Genomic DNA, 20,792 nt, shown 5'->3' with positions numbered 1-20,792 from the left:
TAAGGTGCTGACAAGGAGAATTTGTTCAATAATCAAGAGCTTCTTAAGTTGGTGATCATTTCTTTTATTCTCATGACCTTGATGTGTGATTTAGGGGGTGACATTGTAAGGAGAATTAGATGCTAATCACTCTTAGGGGTCATGCAATCAACAACACAGCCTTCCTATTCTTTTTTATTCACTTACTTATTTTTAGGAATTAATATTAAAATCATGTGGAGGGGACATATTTTAAAAAAATTAGCTAATTAAGGCGATCTTCTATTCTATTATTTAATTATATTATTATTCTTTCTATGATAAGGATTACATGCCTTCCACTGTGCTTGAGCTTAACTTCTGAGGAGGAGTTGAAAGGAAATTACTACAATGAAGAGATTTGTGGATTCTGTACAACAAGAAGTGAGACAGCATTAAGGTTGGTTATTAACAAAAAATTCTTAAAAATGTATGGCATATTCCTTCTTCTTGGTTCACTATTTATGTGTGGAGTTCGCCTGCAGAACAGGCATGATTTTAACAGGCATTTTCTTAGTGAAAGTTATAGCTACCATCTCTGACTTTTTCAGCAGTGGAAGGCTCTGGAAAGAAGGAAATATTTACCAAGGGGGTGGGCAATAATCAAAAAGATGGAGAGGGGAGGGGGTGGGGCAATAGAAATTTCTTGTTGTCTTTCCATAGCACCTCCACAAATCAAACAAGCTTTGCAGAGCTTGTAACAATACCTTGCCTTGGTAAGAAGCCCTTACTGCAGGCAAGTGTGTGGGATGTCTTATTTAAAAACAAATATTCCAAAGCAAAGAAGTGTCTAAGGAAAAAAGGGTCAGTTGTGGCATGCTGGTTAATTGAAGACCAAATTCTCAAAGTTGGAATCCGAAGAAAAACAAGACAGTAAGTGCTGACAAAACATACTGAAATCTTGGAGGTAAACGATTATATATTATGATGACTAGAGACAACGAATGGAAGAGTTACATATGCACAGTAAAACAATGGTATGTAGTCACCTGTTTCACAAGGGTAATTTACATATATGCCAACTCTCCAGAATTGTCCGGGAGTCTCCCGCTCTACCGCACGGGTGACCAAAACTCCCGGATAAAAGGAAGGTTGGAACAGTTGCCCACAAAAAACTACAATTTAGTCTCCGTTTGTTCCAAAATTTCAAAATCATCTGGCTTCTTATGCTTGTATTACGGTTTCTTGTTTGAAGTCCCTGATAGATAGATCCACGTTTTTCCCTCGAAGTTGATCGGTGGGGGGGGGGGGGGAAGGGGATAGAGAGTCCGAATCAGAAAAAATTTTTCGGGGTGGGTCGCATTGGCAAATCCGGTCGGGGGGGGGGGGGGGGTACTGGTCCGGAAAAAAGTCTCAAGATTTGAGATCTCCAGAGATTGGCATCTCTGAATATGGGTATTATCAACTGAACTGATAACGTAAATTGGCTATAATAAAGAATTTCAAAGCTGACGTTTCGAGCGTTAGCCCTTAGTCACAACTACGGTCTCGGAAAAACCTCCAATCGGTCATTTTACAGCTATGTAACTTAGTTGCCAAGCTTTTGATTAGGACTGAGGCTGAAGGTGACCTTGATGACCATTGCCATGTTTTATGGAAGTCAAGATGGCCGATTCTTAAATTCTGGACACCGAACGTCGTAAAGACAAGGATAATCGGGCCATAAATCAGCTAATTTATCTTCCAGCACTGCATCAGCAACTATCGAGTTGTTTGCCGCCATCTTGACTTCAATAAAACATGGCAAGGACGCATGCGCGTTCGCATTGATTCCTGAACTGATAGCTCAAAACGCGCGCACACTGTGAGTCAATGTTCACTCGTGCACGAAATTATTCAACATGTTGAATATTCTAAGCTCATGGCACGCGTGACAAAAATCGCAGAACATGACACCGCACACTTGAGGAAACAGCTTACGCCAACAGCCACGAGTGACGCTCAGCTCAGCTGATAGCTCTAGTGTGCGCCGGGCTTTAAGACTCTAAAAGCTAAACTGTAAAGCTGAATAAACGATTATGAGTTTACAAGACACTATATAACATTTGGTTCTACAAGTGCAAGGGAATCAGTTTCAAGCGATGAATTTACTAAGATATGTTTTGTTTCGAACAGAGCATAAGAGATGAAACAGCAGAAAGACACTTAAAAGGTCAACAGCTGTTTTAGTAATCATATATCCTTTTCATTTGACACAAGCAGAGGCATATTCCTTTTCTGTCAATCATGCTGGCAAGAATTTCAATAGGTATAACCTGAGGGTGAAAGGAGGAAAATTTAGAACGGACGGGACTAACGTCAGACGTATGGACTCGTTACTGCAACAAAAATGAAGAAGACAAAACAAATGTTACACAAAAAAAATTGAAGGCATTCCGACTAAAAACGAGCAAGATGGCCGCGGTAAAACAGTCTACAAACCCGCCCAACTATAGTAAGGTACATATGTAGTTTGTTTCATTCAACACTCATATCGCTCAGATATTTGAATAAAGAATACGACTGCTTATTATCATACAAATCGTTATTTTTTTCAAGATGACTAGATGGCTGTAATAATAATAAGTTACTATCGCTCATTGTGTGCTTGAGTGCAATAGTGTTGATCAGTATCAAGTTAGTTTGCTGTACCTCTGTCCGTCCCAACCAACTCCAGTATAGATGAGTGTGAATATATGAAAATCATATATGTGGAATGCGGATTAAGAGGCGAATATGAAAGCGATCTTCTCAGTAATTATTACCATTTGAACAGTACTGAAGATAAGGCCAGAAAAAAAATTCAGGGTTGTGCGGGATTTCAACCTACGACCTCTGCGATACTGGTGTAGTGCTCTTCCAACTCAATAAACGCGGGAGCCAACTGGGAGCTATTCATTACGGTGGTTTCAAATCAAACCCGTGAAGTGATGAATAAATGAATGTGAATATGTGAAAATCATATACGCGAATTGCGGATAAAGACGTGAATATGGAGGGGATCTTCGCAGTAATGAACACTACTTCAGTATACTACTCGCAGTAATAAACACTACTCCAGGATAGCTGCTAAGCATCGCACGTGACAACGTGAAGTACCGACGGTGCTAAAGCTCATTCTAACCAGAGATTACAAAGTCCAGTCCTATCGAATGAATCTAATTTTTAAGTTACTAAAAGTAAAGACCTACTCTGATATCTTCTATAAACACACCCTAAAATAAATTTGATCAGAGCGCAAGAATAAGAAAGATCACATTTAGTCTCCACTACACAACAAAAAACACAGTAGTGTACACCAAATAAGTTTATTTAGGGAAGCCTGCCGAGAACCAACCCGAGGCACATATGGCCCGAGGCACATATAGCCCGAGGCGTGCATACATACATTCGCAACTGATATACCATATACAATCCTGATATAAAGTCAATTCCTTACACATTCAAAATAGGTATACATTACTAACATGCACACTTCACCAAGTCGGGATTAACAGAGGTGGGCAACCGCTTACAAGGACATTACTACGGTTATACGGAGGTCAGAAAAAACCTGCCAGAAAAAAAAAACCCCTTTGGGGAAAAAATATGACAGGAAATCTGGGTAGGAACCATGGCCCACACTCAGAGCAGTTGGCAGCCCGTCCTACGAGGCTTCACAGTTAAAGAAAATAAGTTTCAAACTAAAATAAATTTGTCATCAGTCAGAGGTGGACGGTTGGTTCTGAGGCCTAGATGGACGCCACGTGCTATACTCCCCTTTATATACCACTGCATCATTACCCATGATGCTCGGGCCTAAGGCCCGGGCCTTGTCGTATCTCGTGCCGACAATATATTTATTTCTGCCTTATTCGCAGACTCAATCGTCAGAAATACCATATTTAGTCTCCACTACACAACAAAAAACACAGTAGTGTACACCAAATAAGTTTATTTAGGGAAGCCTGCCGAGAACCAACCCGAGGCACATATAGACTGACAAAGAATTGGGCAAGACGCACGAGGTTAGGTGATCTTATACCACTAAAAAGAACATGAAAACGCCCTCAGAGCCCAAGAAAACGCGATACTTCGAGTCGTTGTTCAAGGTTATCGTCTACGTATGTGTCTTTAGCTTGTACCGATTTCCAACGACCATGTCGTTGGAAAACCCTGTCGTTTACTCCATTATTCGCAGCCATAGTGGCTCCTCCAGAACGTAGGGAATGCAAACCAAACTTGGATGGTTCAACTCCGAGACTTAGCAGGTCCCGGCGAAAAGCCCCTCTAATGGTAGAGTAACTAATTGGCTTATCAGGGGCAACAAGCTTACAAAAGCCCTTCCCTTTAGAAATGGGCTTGAAAATAAAATCTTTGGAGTCAGGGGGTATCTTAAACATAGCTAAATACCTCTTAAGCAACTCAACAGGGCATGCAGAACTAGACAATTGGGAGATAACGACTTCGTCACCTTTACGGAGCTGGTCATTCTTGCTTTTCAAAACCTTAACAACCATAAAGCCTGAAAATGCGCTCATCGGTTGCTTTTATAGTCCCATCAATGGTGTCGAGAACCACACCCAACCAGGTGATAACTTGGACAGGCTCCCAAAGGGACTTTTCCTCATTAGGAACAAATCCAGACTTGAGCAAATCTGAATGGATGACTAAACTGTTAACTTTAGCAGAAACAAAATCTGTTCCCCCTCCTAAACCGTCGTCAAGGAAAATAGCTATAGGGATGCCCTGGCTCCTCCAAGATTTCTGTAATGGCTTCAAAATTGATGTGAAAATATACGGAGCTGAAGAGAGCCCGAAAGGGAGCACACAGAACTGAAAATATCTTGAAACCCGGTTCCCAAAATCCCACTCAAAAGCGAGAAATTTTCTGTGGTCCGGGAAAATTTCAATGTGGTGATAACCAGACTTAAGGTCAAATTTAAACAAGTAATAATTACGATCAAATAACTGCGTAGCTACGCCCAGATCTTCGCATTTAAACTTCTGCTTGTATAAAAACTGGTTGACATGTCGAAGATCCAAAATGAGCCTTTGCTTTCCCGAACTACGGGTAGAAACCGAAAGCGGGTTAATGATATTGGGCTTACAAGCAAGTTCTTCAATTAGGTCCAAACGAAGTAAATCGTTGACAGCTTGCGAAACAAAATCACTATTCTCACGAGCAGAAGCATTGTTTCTCTTAGCAAAAGGTGTGGGAAGTTGGAAGAAGGGAATTTTGTAACCCTGCATAATGACATTCAGGACGAATTGCGAAACTTCCAAAGTACGCCAAAAATCCACAAATTTTCTAAGTCTTCCACTTACAGATGAATAAGACAAATCTACTGCAAGACAGCCTGAATCTTTGAAGGAATCTAACAGGAAATTAACAGCGCAAGCGGCAACACTAGGATCCGAGTCAATGGCACTGCCTAATTCCGATTTCGAAGGCAAACTACTAACTTCAATATTAACAGAGGAAAGAACTACACCTGAGTTGTGGCGGTCCTCTAGTCACTTTGTAGATGTATTTTGCTGGGCCATTGTTGGACAGGATGCGCGCCAGTGGCCAGGTTTACCACACGCAAAACATGTCCCGGGTTTGGGTCGAGGTGAAAAACCAGGCAGAAGTGCGGGAATAGGCCGCGGTTGGCTTGACACGGTAGACTCTGCCGGCGCCGAAGATTTCTTCTTCTTCTTCAGTGAGTTGACAAAAGTACGAGCTCGCGATTCAGCCTTGAATATCCACTTCTCATCATCCGAGTCAACTGCCAAACTGTGCTTTTTATATTCATCAACCGTAGCCCATCCGTAATCTGACTTGTCTGCCAATAGAATGTGTTTCTGCCGCTCAGAAATTAGTGTCTCACCTTCTTCTAAGCTGGTTTTGACTTTCTCGAGCTGTAAATTTTCGGCGGCGGATTTGGCGCTGTCAAGCGTCTCGCTCAGCTTCTGGTTAAACTTGAATTGGTCCTCGTTAGCCTTTTTCTTAAATTTATGCGACTCGTTGAATTTGAGGCGCTTGATCTCCTTCATCTGGCTTTCCGCCGATTCTTCGTTCGACCGTTTGATCTGGGAAACCGTCTGCTCCAAGAGGCCTTTGAAAGAAGCGAGAAGGTTGTCATTGTTAGCCTTGATTAGTGCTTACACGTCTTCTTTCTCGATTGACATGGCGACAGCAAGAAGGAAAGACCAGAAAAAGACCAATAAATTTGTCATCAGTCAGAGGTGGACGGTTGGTTCTGAGGCCTAGATGGACGCCACGTGCTATACTCCCCTTTATATACCACTGCACATTACCCATGATGCTCGGGCCTAAGGCCCGGGCCTTGTCGTATCTCGTGCCGACAAAATATTTATTTCTGCCTTATTCGCAGACTCAATCGTCAGAAATACCACAATATATTTCTAACAACGCATAAAAATTTTCCGAGGTTTCCCTCAACTTTATTCAACCGCTATGTCCTCGATAGTAATATCCGTGTTCAAATCCACCATCGGTTTGCTAGCCAGCAAAGGCAGAGATAAGGTCGCAGAGATTCTGAAAGATGGCGATGTAACAGATCAAAAATTCCACTCCCTGATCGTCAATGAAATCGAAGACATCAAGTCAAAGTTGGACGCGTTATCGAGGAAGGATTTAGAAGCGAGTATCAGTTTCTTAAGGGAAGGAATTGCGTTGTTGTATGAAGTGTTTAAGATAGCAAACGCCAGAGGCGAGTGTGGCACGGTAACAGCACAAGCAGCTTGCAATGAAGCTATTCCTCTTGTTGAAGGAATCAGAAGATTAGAGCTTACTGGCCTGGATGAATCTGCTATAAGAAAGCTTTCCACTGCAAAGAAGAGATTTGAAGATGCTCGAAGAGAAGCGACGAGGGCCTTTAAAAACGAAGGCCTTAAAACATCTGACCGCATTCTGGCCATGAAGTATCGAGTAATGGCGACCATATTAGAGACAGTAGACAATCCCGCCGATGCAGTGGTATCATGCAGAGTGTGTGTTGAGGAACTAAACTCTCTGCCAGCAGTACAGAATAACTTTTATGTTCAGCTCAAGAAAGGCATTCAGGCAGTGAGAGGTTTGTTCAATAAAGAGGAAAGAAGGGAAATCATCTCCAGTGTCTGTCACGTGAATCATGTCATCTACGATGTCACGCGAACATTCGGTGGAGACGTACACTTTTGGAACTGGCCTCCAGTTGATACTGGAGACAACAAAATCAATCCATTGTATGACGCAAGAGTAACCGAAGTACTTCTTCAACAAGGCATGGAGCATTGTTGTGTAACACCATGGTCATTTGGTCAGAAGGGTGAGGATGAACACAAGCTGAAGGTCCCGAAAGGTATCGCTACCAACTCCAGCGGAGAACTCATTGTCGGGGAATTTAAAGATCGTTGTGTGAAGGTGTTTGACAGAAATGGTACGTTTGTGAAACATATCAGTCTCCCTACCGATAACATAGATAAAGAATCTTTTGTTGTAGATATAACCACAGACATGTACGACAATATATTTGTGCTGACCAGACTGGAGACGCGTCGGCGAGAGTTATCTTCCTGGGTTTATAAACTTACTGAAACCGCTAACCTGCATCACAAGTTTCGTCTGAGGGGGGAGGAATACGATGGGTATAGCGGACTGACAGTCAGTGATAAAGGGAAAGTACTGACACTGAGGTTCTGGGGAGCAGTGGAGGAATATGACAGTAATGGAAAGTTTGTTCGCAGTTTTGGAGAAGAAATATTGAAGTATACGAAGGATATCACTGTTGCTTATGATGGCCGTGTTTTAGTATTGGATAGTGATAAGAAGTTCTACTCTGATAAAGGATATTACTTTGTTCACATATTCAGTGAACACGGCGACCATCTGAACAAGTTTAAACTGCAAAGAAATCACTCTTATGACAAATGCATTGCATTTCACCCAGGAGGTGAACATTTCGTCGTCGCTGGTAAGGAGTGCGGGAGCAAGTTCCTGGAGGTTAAAATATACAGCAAAGATGGTGAGTTTGTTCGTAGTGTACAAATCCAAAATTGTAAAACGCAGATGCAAGTAAGAGGGATTACACTGAATAATGACAGACGCATTGCTGTTGTTACAAGCAATAGTTATGGATTTCGTCCTCCCATTGCTATTGTTATAAACAGTGAAATATTCGTTTTATAAACTGCTGCTTGTAATGTTTTCTTGTTGTTCCAAATTGGTCGCTAATTTTTTTGGCTTGAATTAGTTCTTTAGAAGAAGTCAATTTCCCATTTTCTTTTAGAAATAGAATTTCCAAAATGTACCTGGCTTTAATATAGATTCTTTTAAGACTATGTTAGGTTTTGGTTTTTTATTGTAATTACACTATTCTTCCAGAGTTTCAAGTCATGCATTGATGACGGTGTAATAATAATAATGATATAGCAGGTAATCAGGGTTTGAGCCAGGCCGCGCCATTGCGCCAATCCCGCAATAAAATTTAAAATGTCCCGTCCAAAAATGATTCAGGGGTCAATTTGTCCCCTAAAAAAGCGAGCGATTTTTGCGACAAATTTTACTGAAGTATTTGTGCCCAAAAAAAAATTGCAAGAGTTGAAATTCAACATAAATTCGACCATAAACGGCCCAATTTTTCAATAAACAATTTGGTTTTAGCCGCAGAATTAATACGCTAACAGCAATTTTTGTGAAGGATAAGAGAAGCAAGATTTAGATGTTTGTTTTGTCTCATTTTGACAACATCGGAAACTGACCAATCAGAAGCAGTCATTCCCACGGCTTGTGTAAACATTGCAACACGATCTGACAGAACTCGGCTGAGTAAAGCGTTGTTTTTTTTAAACTACAAAATTGTGATTCAAAATAAAAGACTTTTAGACTTATCCTGACTCTTCTTCTCCCAAAACCACTTTAGTAGTGTTTCATCCAATTCTGGATACTTTGACAAAATGTTCAAAATTGCGGCTTTTTCCCCCGAAATTGTTGTGAGAGAGGCTTCAGTTCCCAAAACAGGATTAAAAATGCATTGAGAAACAGACTAAAAGCCAACAGGTTAGATGTACTTATGACCATAGACATCGAGGGGCCACCTTCTGTGGACTTTGATTTTTCATTAGCCCTTGAAGAGTGGGCTACAAAGAACAGGAAAATTTTGAAATCGTGAAATACTGCTATTATAAATGTACATGTAAGATGTTAATTAACTAAGAAGGATCTGCAATGAAATGTAGAAGCAAGAACAAATATGATATTGTTAAAATGATAATGGCACAACAGAGTTGTTGGTCTTGTTCTTTTACAAATAGTCACTTTCTTAATTATTTTAGTGGCCATGATCAGCTGCTGGTTGTAAGAGAATCATACAGTTAAGAGTTTACAGAGAAAGATAAAAAGAAGCATGCCACCTTACAATATAACTTGTTGCTATTTCATTAAATGTTTAAAATTTTAGTTCAGTTTGAAATTTTCCCTATGCTTAAGCGACCCTCAGAAATGGAAAATGTCCCCCCAAAAATAATCTGAAGGGACAAATTGACCCTAAATAGTCAAATCCTAGCTCAAACCCTGGGTAATCATCATGATGTTCACCAAATCCTATCTTAGGGTTTTACTCATTTCTTTACAATTTCTTGCTTTACTGAAGTAATTTACTAATTTCATTCACTGGATATGTTGCATTTATTGTAAATATCAGATAATAGACAGTTAAGTTTTGTCACTGATTTCTCTTTTGATGGGTGGGTGGGTGGGTGGGGAATGTGTGTGGCCTTTTAGGGATAGCATAAAGAATTTTCCTTCATGGCTTTTAATTGCTGCTAATCCTCTTATCTATGTTCATTAGTTAGTTTCATAAAAGTAGTTTGAATACTTTCTTTTCTTAGAATACTTTTATATTGTTTTCTTTAACATTATGGGGTTTTAAGACAGAATCTACATAGAGTGAAACAGAAGACTAATAACCAAGGTTATGTGCTTGTGATTGAAGGGATTACTCAGATATTGTAAGTTAAAATATACTTGATCAATGTCCTGGGCATTAAGGCTAAGCATAGTTAGTAGAGGAGACTAACTATGGGCTAAGGCCCTCCACACTTTTATTTCACAACAAATCACTTCATGATCACTTCATTCCAAAAGCCTTACTTAATTTCTTTAAGAGAGTTAGTTATTAGGTTAAATTAAAACAACAATAGCCCATTACTGGCTATTGGCCCAGTTGTCACCAATATAAAAAATCGCAGTAACCACTGTTTTCTCAAAATCTCTTGAGACTCTTGACAAACTTCTTGGCACTCTTCTGAAACAAAAACAGTATTTGAAATGTTTTTAATTTAACATTGGGAAATATTGTAGCACTTTTTTTTCTTACATTTTGACCATGATTTTTAAAGCAATTACTTTTAACTCATTTGATTCTGTATTCTTCAGAATTTGCTTTTTTTTTTCATTATTGCTGCTAAAAAGACCTGTTCAGAGAGTGCAATCAATGTATGTATGTCTGTATTTTTGTATGTATGTATGAATGACTGTAGGCAACCTTCCATAGAAGGCCACAGTAGCCCTCTTTAGCTTCTCCAAACAGTCGACAGTCTTAACAGATGAAAAAGATTATTTTGTGTGACTGACATACTATGTACATTTATTAGTCATTCTAGAATGTTCTGGAGGCTTACAAAATTAGTAAATTTTTTTCTAAGCATTATAGATTGTAAAACAACACTTAGAGGAATGTTCCAGAAAGTAACAGAACATTGCATTAGATGCTCCAGTATCCATATAACATGACTAATTAGCTTTCTAGAAATTTCTAGAAACTCCCTATCTGTGGCAACCCTTCATAATTAGAAATTAGGGAGTTGAAGAAGCCAAAAAAAAAACAGGATTTGACAGAGTACCAATCTGCACCTCCATATATCAGTTGGGCAGTGAAACAGATGAGCTTTGAAGTCACATGTCATAAGCTAGGAAATTATTGTAGGATCTTTGCTCCCATACAGGAATGTATGAGCAACAAATGGAATAAATCTTGTTTTGATCAGGGAATAATTGTCACAATGGAGTGATTTTTGGCTTGCTCCTGGTGTGTGGCTTTGTGGCTCAGTTGGTAGAACATTCAACTAGGAACACTCACAGAGCTTTGAGTTCAAACCCTGTCAAAGCCTGAATTGTTTCAGGCTTCTTCTTGTGGAATTTCCGTATTACATTTTATCTGGAAATATCACTGGATTACTTCCAGTGTATAATTTACACCTCCAATAATAACACAAATTGACCTTTCCCCTATTGGGGCCTAGGGCCAATACAAACAATTTGGAAATGAACATTATAAATAAACATAGACTTTAAATATCTTAACTGGCCAGAGGCAAACCAGTTGGCCAAAATAGGTACCATGGCCAATGATTTGACCTAAGGCAACCAAGAAAAAACTCAGTGGGTAGCAGAGTGGAGGGCTTGAACCTGGAACCAGCTGATTACAAGTCAGACCAGTGCCTTAATCCTGTAACTCCCAAGATCTGGCTGTTAATTCTCTCCTGTTGCTGCTACACAATTCCTTGTAATTTGGTTAGGAGAATTTGATATGAGATCAAGATTAAAACTTCTTCCTGGTAAGTTTTGGTATTCTCATTAACTGTTTGCTAGAAAAAGTATGGATATCATAGGGAGAAGTTACATGTTAATCACTTCTGGGAGTTACCAGGTTAACCACTCAGCTACTTTGCCTCGCAATGCCATTAATTTTTTTGCTGAGTGAAATTATATTGTAATACCTTAATAAATCTGAAACATTTCTCAAGAAACATTTAACTGCTTTTTGCTTAGTACTATTTTAAAATCGAAGTAAAAAAAAAAGTGAGATCAACTCACTCTTAAGTCTATCTTAGATTCCCAAAAGGTTATAGGAAACTTTTTATAATGATTTCCTCAAACATTTATAGAATTACTGTTAGTGTTTAGTATTATTGGTTGCAAACCAATTTTTAAGTTGCCTTTTTATTATTATTAAAATAATATTTCAATTTCAAATATTATACCAATGCACTTTTGTATCTATAGAAGCTAGCTATTAACTTAGGATGAAATATAATTTTTCATTGTGTACATGACAGGACGGAAAATGCGTACACTGTAAGTATCTCCCGTTGTCCTATACAAAGCCTTAGAAAAGTTTTCTAAGGCTTTGTATGGGACAACGGGAGGTACTTACAGTGCACTCGTTTTCCGTCCTGTCATGAATTATCTTATCACAATCAACCAGTAAGGTTTAATTACTTTTTCAATTATCAGTGTAGAGGCAAAACCAAGAACAGAAAATAAAGATTGCTCAAGGTTGATGATTATCAAATTCTGATTGTTTTAATTGTATCTTCCTGATCTTATTTATTAATTTTGTGGTTAATATCGATATATAATTTAGTCTTTGGCAAAGAATGATTTTGGGGATGAAAGTGTCTCTAAATTGAAAACTGTTTTCACCTTCATGAGTCTTGCTCTTTATCTTATCCTCTGCCATTGCAATTTTTAAGGTTGACTGGTCATTAACATGAAAGAAATGAAACTAAAAGTGACTTTTATGTGCTTCATCCTCAGCATATTCATTAAAAAAAAATAATCAACTCTCTTAATCAACAACACAGCCATCTTAAATTAGCACATAAAGGTGACTTTCAATATTCTTTCTATGATAAGGATTCCATGCCTTCCACTGTGCTTGAGCTTAACATCTGAGGAGGAATTGAAAGGAAGTTACTACAATGAAGAGATGATTATTCTGTACAACAAGAAATAAGACAGCATTAAACTTGGTTATTAAAAAAAATTCTTTAAAATGTATGGCATGTTCCTTCTTTTTAGGTTCACCATTGATGTGTGTAGTTAGCCTTCAGAACAGGTGTAATTTTGGCAGGTGAGTGGTTAGTATTTTATCAGTGAAAGTTAAAACTGCCATCTTTGACTTTTTCAGAAGTGGAAGATTTAAGAGTGAAAGAAATTTTTACCAAGGGTTTGGGCAATGATCAAAAGGAAGGAGAGGGGAGTGGGTGGGACTATAGAGATTTCTCCTCATCCTTCCACACAGCTTCCCCAAATCAAAAAGCTTTAGAGAGCTAGCAACATTAACTCGGTTTAGTCGGAGGCCTTTACTGCACCCAATAGTGTGGGTTGCCTCAATGAAAAGCAAATATTCCAAAGCAAAGAAGTGTGGAGAAAAAAGGGTCAGTTGTGAGATGCTGGTTGATTCAAGACCAAATTCTCAAAGCTTGAATCTGAAGAATACAGGACAGTCAGTGCTGACAAAATATATTGAAATCTAAGGAGTAAAAAGGTTAGATATTGTGAGGACTAGTGACAAAGGTTGGATGAGTTACACATGCACAGTAAAACAATGGTATGTAGTCACCGTTTCATCATTTGGGTACTAACAACTGAGTCGATAACAAGAATTAGGCACCTTCAGAGCAAATGATGAAGGGTTAATGCTCAAAATGTCAGCTTTGATATTCTTAACGATAGCCAATTAATATATCTTAAACTTAGTTCGCATATAATACCAAATTACTTTGTTGGAACAGTTACACATGCACAGTAAAACCATGATATATGTAGTCACCAGTTTTATCAGCTTGGTCAAACACTGTGTTGTAATGGAGGACACTGCCTTTTTGTGCATTTCAGTCACTGTTTAAGGTAACGTTTTGATACTGTCTGGTCACTTGGTTTCAAAAGCATCAATTAATACTATTAGTCAACCTAGCCTTCAAAGTAACTGGGCAATTTTATGACTGCTGATATCTGAAACACACAAAACACACCCAAAACACTCAATCTCCTGTCATTTATTTATGTATCATCACCTGTCATCTCTAACTTTCTGTGTTATGAATGCAATAATTTAAGAGCAGCTATTGAAATGCATAACTAGAACTTAAAAGAGTATCTTGGAATATGCAAGTCTCCTAAAGTGTTATTAAATGAGAGTCACAGAGAAACACTTTACCTGAAAGAATAGATGTAACCAACTTTCCTTGCTTGTTGACCTCTATTTTCTTCCCATACCCTGGGCCATGTATCTCATTTGTTCCATTTTCTATTTTTTTTTGTAGTTTAAAATAATTACTGGTGTGCATTTGCAGTGGGTTTGATTGCTGTTGTCTAGATAAGGAACTACATGGTCTCAAAGTATTTATTCTGAGCATTTTAAATTCTTTTCCTTTTTGTTTTTGGAATAGATGACAGTGTAGATTCACCAGGATTCTGTTGATGGAAAACAAACACAATGTTTCATTCAGTGATTATTCAGTACTGTTAAGACTTGAAGGGGGGAGAAATAATTGAAAGACTGGGAGAGTTGACTTGCTATCACAAGGTTTAAAGTGATTTAATAATTAAAGTTATTATATACTGATATAACTATACCTTTTTGACAATCCAAAACCAAATTCTCATGACTGATGTCTATAAAGTTCTTTCCTTCTTGGTCCATAGAATTTGGTGATAGATTCAAACATTAATGCAGTGGATCAAAATTGTAACAAGTAATCACTCTAGGAAGAAAAAGTTGACTCAACTTCACTGTTCTTATTACCTGAATAATATGAAGCTGCACATCTTCTTCAGCTGAAGATGAAATGTTATTTGTACTCTGACATGCTCCTGAGAGCTGCAAAGGAAGAAACCATTGCCAGTTTGGTATGATTATTCTGGGTGATATACTCTACAGTTTACCCCTAACTGTTTACAACTTTGAAAAAATCATCACAACTTCAATGTCCATGTACAATACTGTAAATCACATTGCACTCAAGCAATAGAAGACATTCTCTGTGTTTGAATAGCCTAGTCTAAACATGAGAGGGGTTAGAAGGATTCCAGAAAGGTATGCAAATGGAGGCGGTCAAGGGTTTGCATAACTTTTGGGAATTCTCTCCAACCCTGAGGTCTGATTATTTAAACAAACTTTAGCTGTTGTTTAACAACCCCATCCTAAACAATCTTTAATGTAGCTGTTAAATATATCTGAACATTTATTTTTGTGAACAGTATCAAGAGGGCCAAGAGCTAACAGTGGAAGGACATTTATTTCAAGAAATCAACCCTTCAGCATAAAACCCTGGTTTGGGTTAGACATCATGTAAATAACCAGCCCAAAGTGTTTACAAGAGGGCATAAAACACTAAAAAAATTCGATTGCTTTTTTAAAAAAAATATTTCTGAGAAACACCAATTGTATTCTCACAATCACATTCACATACTCTCATCAAAATTAACGTTCATCGACCAACAAGAGCACTTTCTATCATAACTACTTCATAATTTCTCATAATATTGTATGACAGACCAGATATCAATGATCAACATCAGTTTATTCACATATTAACTATACCTTTTGAATTTTGTTTCTTATAGTGTAGGCAGTTTTATCAAGTGAGTCATCACCAGTCTGAGAAACAGAGCAAAAGAGATGTAATAAGTAAATTATCCCTTGTAGTTGTTTCACATTTCTAGTAACCACCTGCATATCAGTTAGGAGAATTAGGGATTATGCATGTCTATAAAGGTAACACACTTAAGTGAAAGGATTCTTAATTCTCATTATCCCAGTTAACATTTGACAATGTGTTGGCATCTGAGAGTTGATAAAAGGAATATTTGAAGGAACATTTTCTTGGACACACCTGTATGAATACCTCCCCCCCCCTCTTCCTTCACTAGTATACACTGAGATATCACCATCTTAAAATTACACTTATTAATTAACCCTTAACTCCCATGAGTGACCAGAACAGAATTTCTCCTTACAATATCAATACAATATCAAGCGCACAAGTAATAAAAATAAAGAAAAATATCAACAAGGAGATTATTAGTTGAATCCAATACCAAATCCTTGGAACTAACATCATGAGAATTATATGGAAGACAGTAAGAAGCATTTATTTACTAATGAGATCTTTGGAGTAAAAGGGTTAAATGCTGAACCACCTGACAAGGTAATAAGTGTTTGCCCATACATGTAAGAAAATTCTATTCATGGATCAATACCATTCATAATAAGTTTGCTAATTTCCTTAAATCTCAAAAAAATAAGTTTTGAAATTTGATAGTATCCCTTCATGAAAAAAAAGCATGGGTATCAATTCTACCTAAAGATTGGGAGTCTTCACTTCCTTATTAAAAATATATAACATGCAGAATAGGAGACTGCTTTGGCATGATAAATTTACATTCCCAATTTTTATAAATTATAATTCTCCTGAAAATTTAGTTGCACAGTTCAACTTAAGTACAGACATACTCAAGGATGTGCCAACAGAGATTTTAACAATCATAACATCACAACCCAATTTTCTCAGCTTGAAATTTTTGGTGGTGTGCAGTGGTCTGTCTGGTTCTTTAGTTTAATATTGGCTGGTAGAGATGTTATGATGAAAAAACCATGAACACTTTCTGAGATAAATCACAAAGTGCAAAAGAACCTATTAAACACCACAGAAAAGTTATCACTGATGTTTTCTGTTCAGTTTCCTTGTAACTGACTCACTTCTTCCATGGAGAACGATACCATTCTTTTCATTAATATTTGTGGAATTTATATCCTCAAAATTAAATTGATAAAAATATTTATACATCACATAGTATCACTAGCACAATATTCACCAGTGAAGACTTGCTTGAAGAAGACCTGAAATGCAATAGAACCCACTTGTAGTTAATTGCAGTGTCATCAAATACAAATGATAGTCACAAATATCCCAGCAGCTAAGCCTTGATCATTTAATTATTGCATTGCAAAGATCTCCTTGAGCATGAGTACAAAGCTTGTCTTGATGTAAATTTGCTTCACTTCCATCAGATGTCAAATTGATTTTTTTGAAATTGAAATTGAAAATTCAAATTTGTGTCTTTAAAACTTGATAACAGCTGTTTGGTATTTTGAGACTGCGAGACTATGACCAGTCTAAATATGGCTGTTTAAGGAGGAGAGTGGAGTAGAAAAAAAAAAAGCATGGGTATTGATTCTACCTAAAGATTGGGAGTCTTCACTTCCTTATTAAAAATATATAACGCGCAGCATAGGAGACTGCTTTGGCATGATAATTAAATTATATTGCTGAGTATTAACTCACCCCTCTTCAAGTTGTGGTCCAATCATAACTTTTGACATATAAACAGTAAAGGCCTTCCCTTGTCTTGGAACTTCACTTTTGTTTGCACCTGTATCATGGCAAGTGCGTGATTCTACAGAATGGAATTTAGGGGGAGGAGAAGGTGGAGGTGGAGGTGGTGGGGGAGGGGGAGGGGGAGGAGGGGGGAAATTTTGTAAATAGGCTGGAAGTGTTGCATGTGCTGATGGTACACGGGGTAATTCCCATGGGGGTGGGGGAGGGGGATATTGGTATGGATGAACATGTTGAGGGGGTGGTGGAAGGGTTGGGTAATTGAATGAGGAACTTGATGACATTGTGTACATTGAGTAATTTATTCCATGTGACAAGCCTCTTGATGGACCACAGGGGTCTGTAATTGAAGCAGTAGTTTCAGTTGAAGATGATGCTGAGATTGTTTCATTGAAATCCTCTCTTGACCTCTTGGTTGAGGAGGCAGCAATGGGTGCAACTTTTGTTGTACATGCTTTCTCTTGTGCACCAAATAATTATGTAATGATAAACAATTCACATATTAAGGGCCTACAAACACATGTACTGCACAATAAAAAAGTTTCCAATGGTTGTTTGTCTGGAGTACAAGGGGGGGGGGGGGGCGTGTTCATTGTAAACAAGGGCAGAGAAAGTTGCATACCTTTTGAAAAATTCCTGTACTGGATAGTAGCCAAGGGTACTCTTTTTTTTTTTACCTTTAAACCCTCAGAGTGACCAGCATCTATCTTCTTCTCACAACCAAAATTTCCGATTCAGAATCATTCATTAAGATCATGAGAATAAGGGAAATGATTGCCAAACTAAGAAGCTTTCATTGTTCATAAAAAATTCTCCTTGTCAGTGCTAAAGGAATTGTGTAGAAAAGAGTATGGAGAATATGCATATTGATGTTTGCGTGTAAAGGGTTCACTGACGGCTCAAGCAAATCACAAAATCTATTTTTTCAAGTAAAACTCATTTATCGTTCTTCTCATTTAAAATCAATGTATTCCAGTAATTTTGATCATACTGCATTTATTTCTTCAAATCATATTCACCTCTTGTCTTTTTGGCAATGACTTTTCTTCTTTCTTGGAGTTTTTCTCTTGTGTCGTCAACTGTTTCAAATTCTGGTGCATAACACACATGCAAAATGCCTCCAAAAAATGACCTGTTATCCAACTTCTTTTTTGCAGTTCTAAAAGTGGGAAACGATTTTTATTGTGAAATATACAAGAGAAAATTACCAGTATTCTGATATCATCCTTAGTAACATTTTTGGAACATTTTTGGAACTACTGTTAAAAAACTTGTCTGATTAAATCATTAATTCAGATCTTACACACAGTTAGGATTTGTTAAATGCCCCCACTGAAACAAATGTTTGAATTGAAACTTTGTGCACCTGGCATTTGGAAAATGTATTCCTTTGCCTTGTGTACAGATCATGTGAAGGGTCCTCAAGGGCAAAACAATGAAATAATTCTGTGCACATGGAAGGGGCTTTTTTTTGACAATTATAACAATATGGGTAAGTTCAAACATGAACAGGGTCCAAACCAAAAGTTCCCTTAATTACTGTCTCCTATAGCGCTGAACATAAATTGAATTTGGCTGTTTTTCACTAGAATGAACCATTAGGCAATTTTTAAAGGTAATGCATATTTTTTGGTACCTTGCTGAATTGATTCTTTGAAACTTGATCCAATAAACTTCAGTGAAAGGTTCTGTTGGGTAGTCATCTAGGATGCGATACCTTAAATATTCAATAAGAAACATATTGAAAAACTTCAATTTTGAAGAAATTAAGGTGTCAAATGACAAAAGGATGCAACCGTATTGCATTCCAAGATGAACAGCAATACGTGCATCAATGGATGTCTCCTTTTTGTTCCTTTTTTTATACATATCTAACAAACAGAAAATATCTCCAGTTTACAAAAAAGGGAAATATTTCTACATTAGCTCGATTTTGTGGTTTGCACTAACATGATTCTAATTACCTTATGGTAAGGGATATTTCTGATAGAGGTTCATGAATCCATTCTGTTCAAACTTTCACTTTTAGAACAAAGGTCATTGAACTCAACAATAGAACCCCACCAACTGGGGTTAGGGGGGGTTAGAGTTAGCTGATAGTAAATAACTGAAAAAATAGGGTCAAGGGAAATCAGACCTTGTTTTTAGTTAATGGGGATTCAAGTCGACTGGATAAAGGTTAGGAAAGTTCTACAGTATTATTTTTGATAGAGTCAGGGGATTCAAGTTAACTGGATACCAGTTGGGGAAGATCTACAATATTAATTTTGATAGAGTCAGGGACCCTCAAACAAAAACAGTTTTGCTTATGTCAACATATATCAAAATATTGTGGTTTTCTTTTTTTTCCTGGCTAATAATTTTTAAAACCAGCCTGATTTTCACTTCCTTTTGTTTAAGGTAATGGTAACAAATACAAGACAAAGGAAAATAAGATCGGCAGGTTTCATTATGGAACAAAGCTGCTCAAATATCAGGTAAGCTTACTCATCAATAGCTCCATAGAGTGCAAAGAGTTCCAAGAGTTCCTTTTTCGCACCCACAGCAGGAATACCCTGGACCAGAACATACTTTGACTCCAGATTTATGGTGTAAACCTTGAAAATATAACAAGTCAAGGTAATGTGTCAATCAATTCAAAGCCATTTGCTTAGAAAGGCAGACTCTTTACCTTCAAACTCTTTGTGTATTCTGCTTGTTCAAATTTCCCACCCCAGCTGAGCAAGGTTCAAATTTTCATAGCACCCAATGTCACAGGTATTAACAAATACAAGCATAGCAGAGAAAGAAGACCATTCTATTCAAAACCTATCCCCCACATCCCAGGTTAATTTTTAGAGAAGACAGCATCAGCATGATTTATATAACTTTCTTGCTTCTTTTCCTCTTTGCCAGGAATGAGATCATATGATGTTCCTCTTGTCTTCCAACATTTTAATATCAGTGCACATGTTGAAACCTTTCAACTTCCAGTGAATCACACACTAGCGCAAGTAAGTTGGATTGCGTATTCCGATATAGACACGATTTCCACAAAACCCCGTACTCTGTTATGCTCGTGGTTCTAGGGTAAAAGAAAATGATAGAGTGCCTCTGGGATAACGAATGACAGAATAGTATGAGGTTATATGGAAATCTTTCCCTAGTATTTTATGCCAAATCACACCCAGATGCTCTTCAACAAGCCGACAACACCTGTATTCCACCTCTTCCCAATATCTACAGTTCGTTTCATAGACTGGTGGTAAGTTAAATTTGAACTCAGTTTGTACGAACGTAGAAAGCTGTTCCTAGTTCATAAAATGCTATCTTTTCACGCTTTTACTGTTTCAATTTCTTTGTTGTCTTTGTTCCATGTCACATGTGAACAGAACAGTTTCTTACACCGAATATGCAGCCACTTCTGTGGCCGGTGAGCCTTTTTTGCTCAAGTTTATTTGCAAACATGATGAAAACCCAACTAAAGATAGTGACTACAACACAATCACATACCTTTACTGCCCTTTCCCAACGAGCCTCTCGGTACTTTGGCCTATTATAATTTAAATTTGCCTGCTGGTGATGTTTCTTTACTGTAGACACTCTGTTCGAGTCATCCGCCATTTTGCCGAATAGTATCACATCAATTATATCTACACCACATC

At 37.8% G+C, this 20,792-nt stretch overlaps 2 protein-coding genes and 1 pseudogene across 2 annotated transcripts; 1 reads left to right on the top strand and 2 right to left on the bottom strand.

The window, feature by feature from the left end:
• Positions 1-5,351: 5,351 nt before the first annotated feature.
• LOC149040374 (uncharacterized) lies at positions 5,352-6,325 on the bottom strand (annotated as a pseudogene).
• A 76-nt stretch (positions 6,326-6,401) lies between these two features.
• LOC149040373 (uncharacterized) lies at positions 6,402-8,152 on the top strand. The gene has a single exon (XM_089181555.1). The coding sequence runs from the start codon at positions 6,440-6,442 to the stop codon at positions 8,150-8,152; it is 1,713 nt and encodes a 570-aa protein (XP_089037681.1). The 5' UTR covers positions 6,402-6,439.
• A 5,914-nt stretch (positions 8,153-14,066) lies between these two features.
• LOC113673199 (RNA-binding protein 48) lies at positions 14,067-20,785 on the bottom strand. Its single transcript, XM_089182368.1, has 9 exons — positions 20,641-20,785; positions 19,636-19,745; positions 18,785-18,865; positions 18,168-18,307; positions 17,098-17,626; positions 16,628-16,652; positions 15,354-15,410; positions 14,556-14,630; positions 14,067-14,224 (listed from the first exon to the last, which is right to left on the bottom strand). The coding sequence occupies exons 1-9, from the start codon at positions 20,749-20,751 to the stop codon at positions 14,168-14,170; spliced, it is 1,185 nt and encodes a 394-aa protein (XP_089038494.1). The 5' UTR covers positions 20,752-20,785; the 3' UTR covers positions 14,067-14,167.
• Between the last annotated feature and the right edge of the window lie 7 nt (positions 20,786-20,792).

This window comes from Pocillopora damicornis, chromosome 9 (genome assembly GCF_964200805.1).
Source record: "Pocillopora damicornis chromosome 9, jaPocDami1.2, whole genome shotgun sequence".
In the NCBI taxonomy this organism is placed as follows: domain Eukaryota; kingdom Metazoa; phylum Cnidaria; class Anthozoa; order Scleractinia; family Pocilloporidae; genus Pocillopora; species Pocillopora damicornis.
Note: the sequence above shows the minus strand (reverse complement) of the source record. Positions and strands in the feature narration are given on the sequence as shown.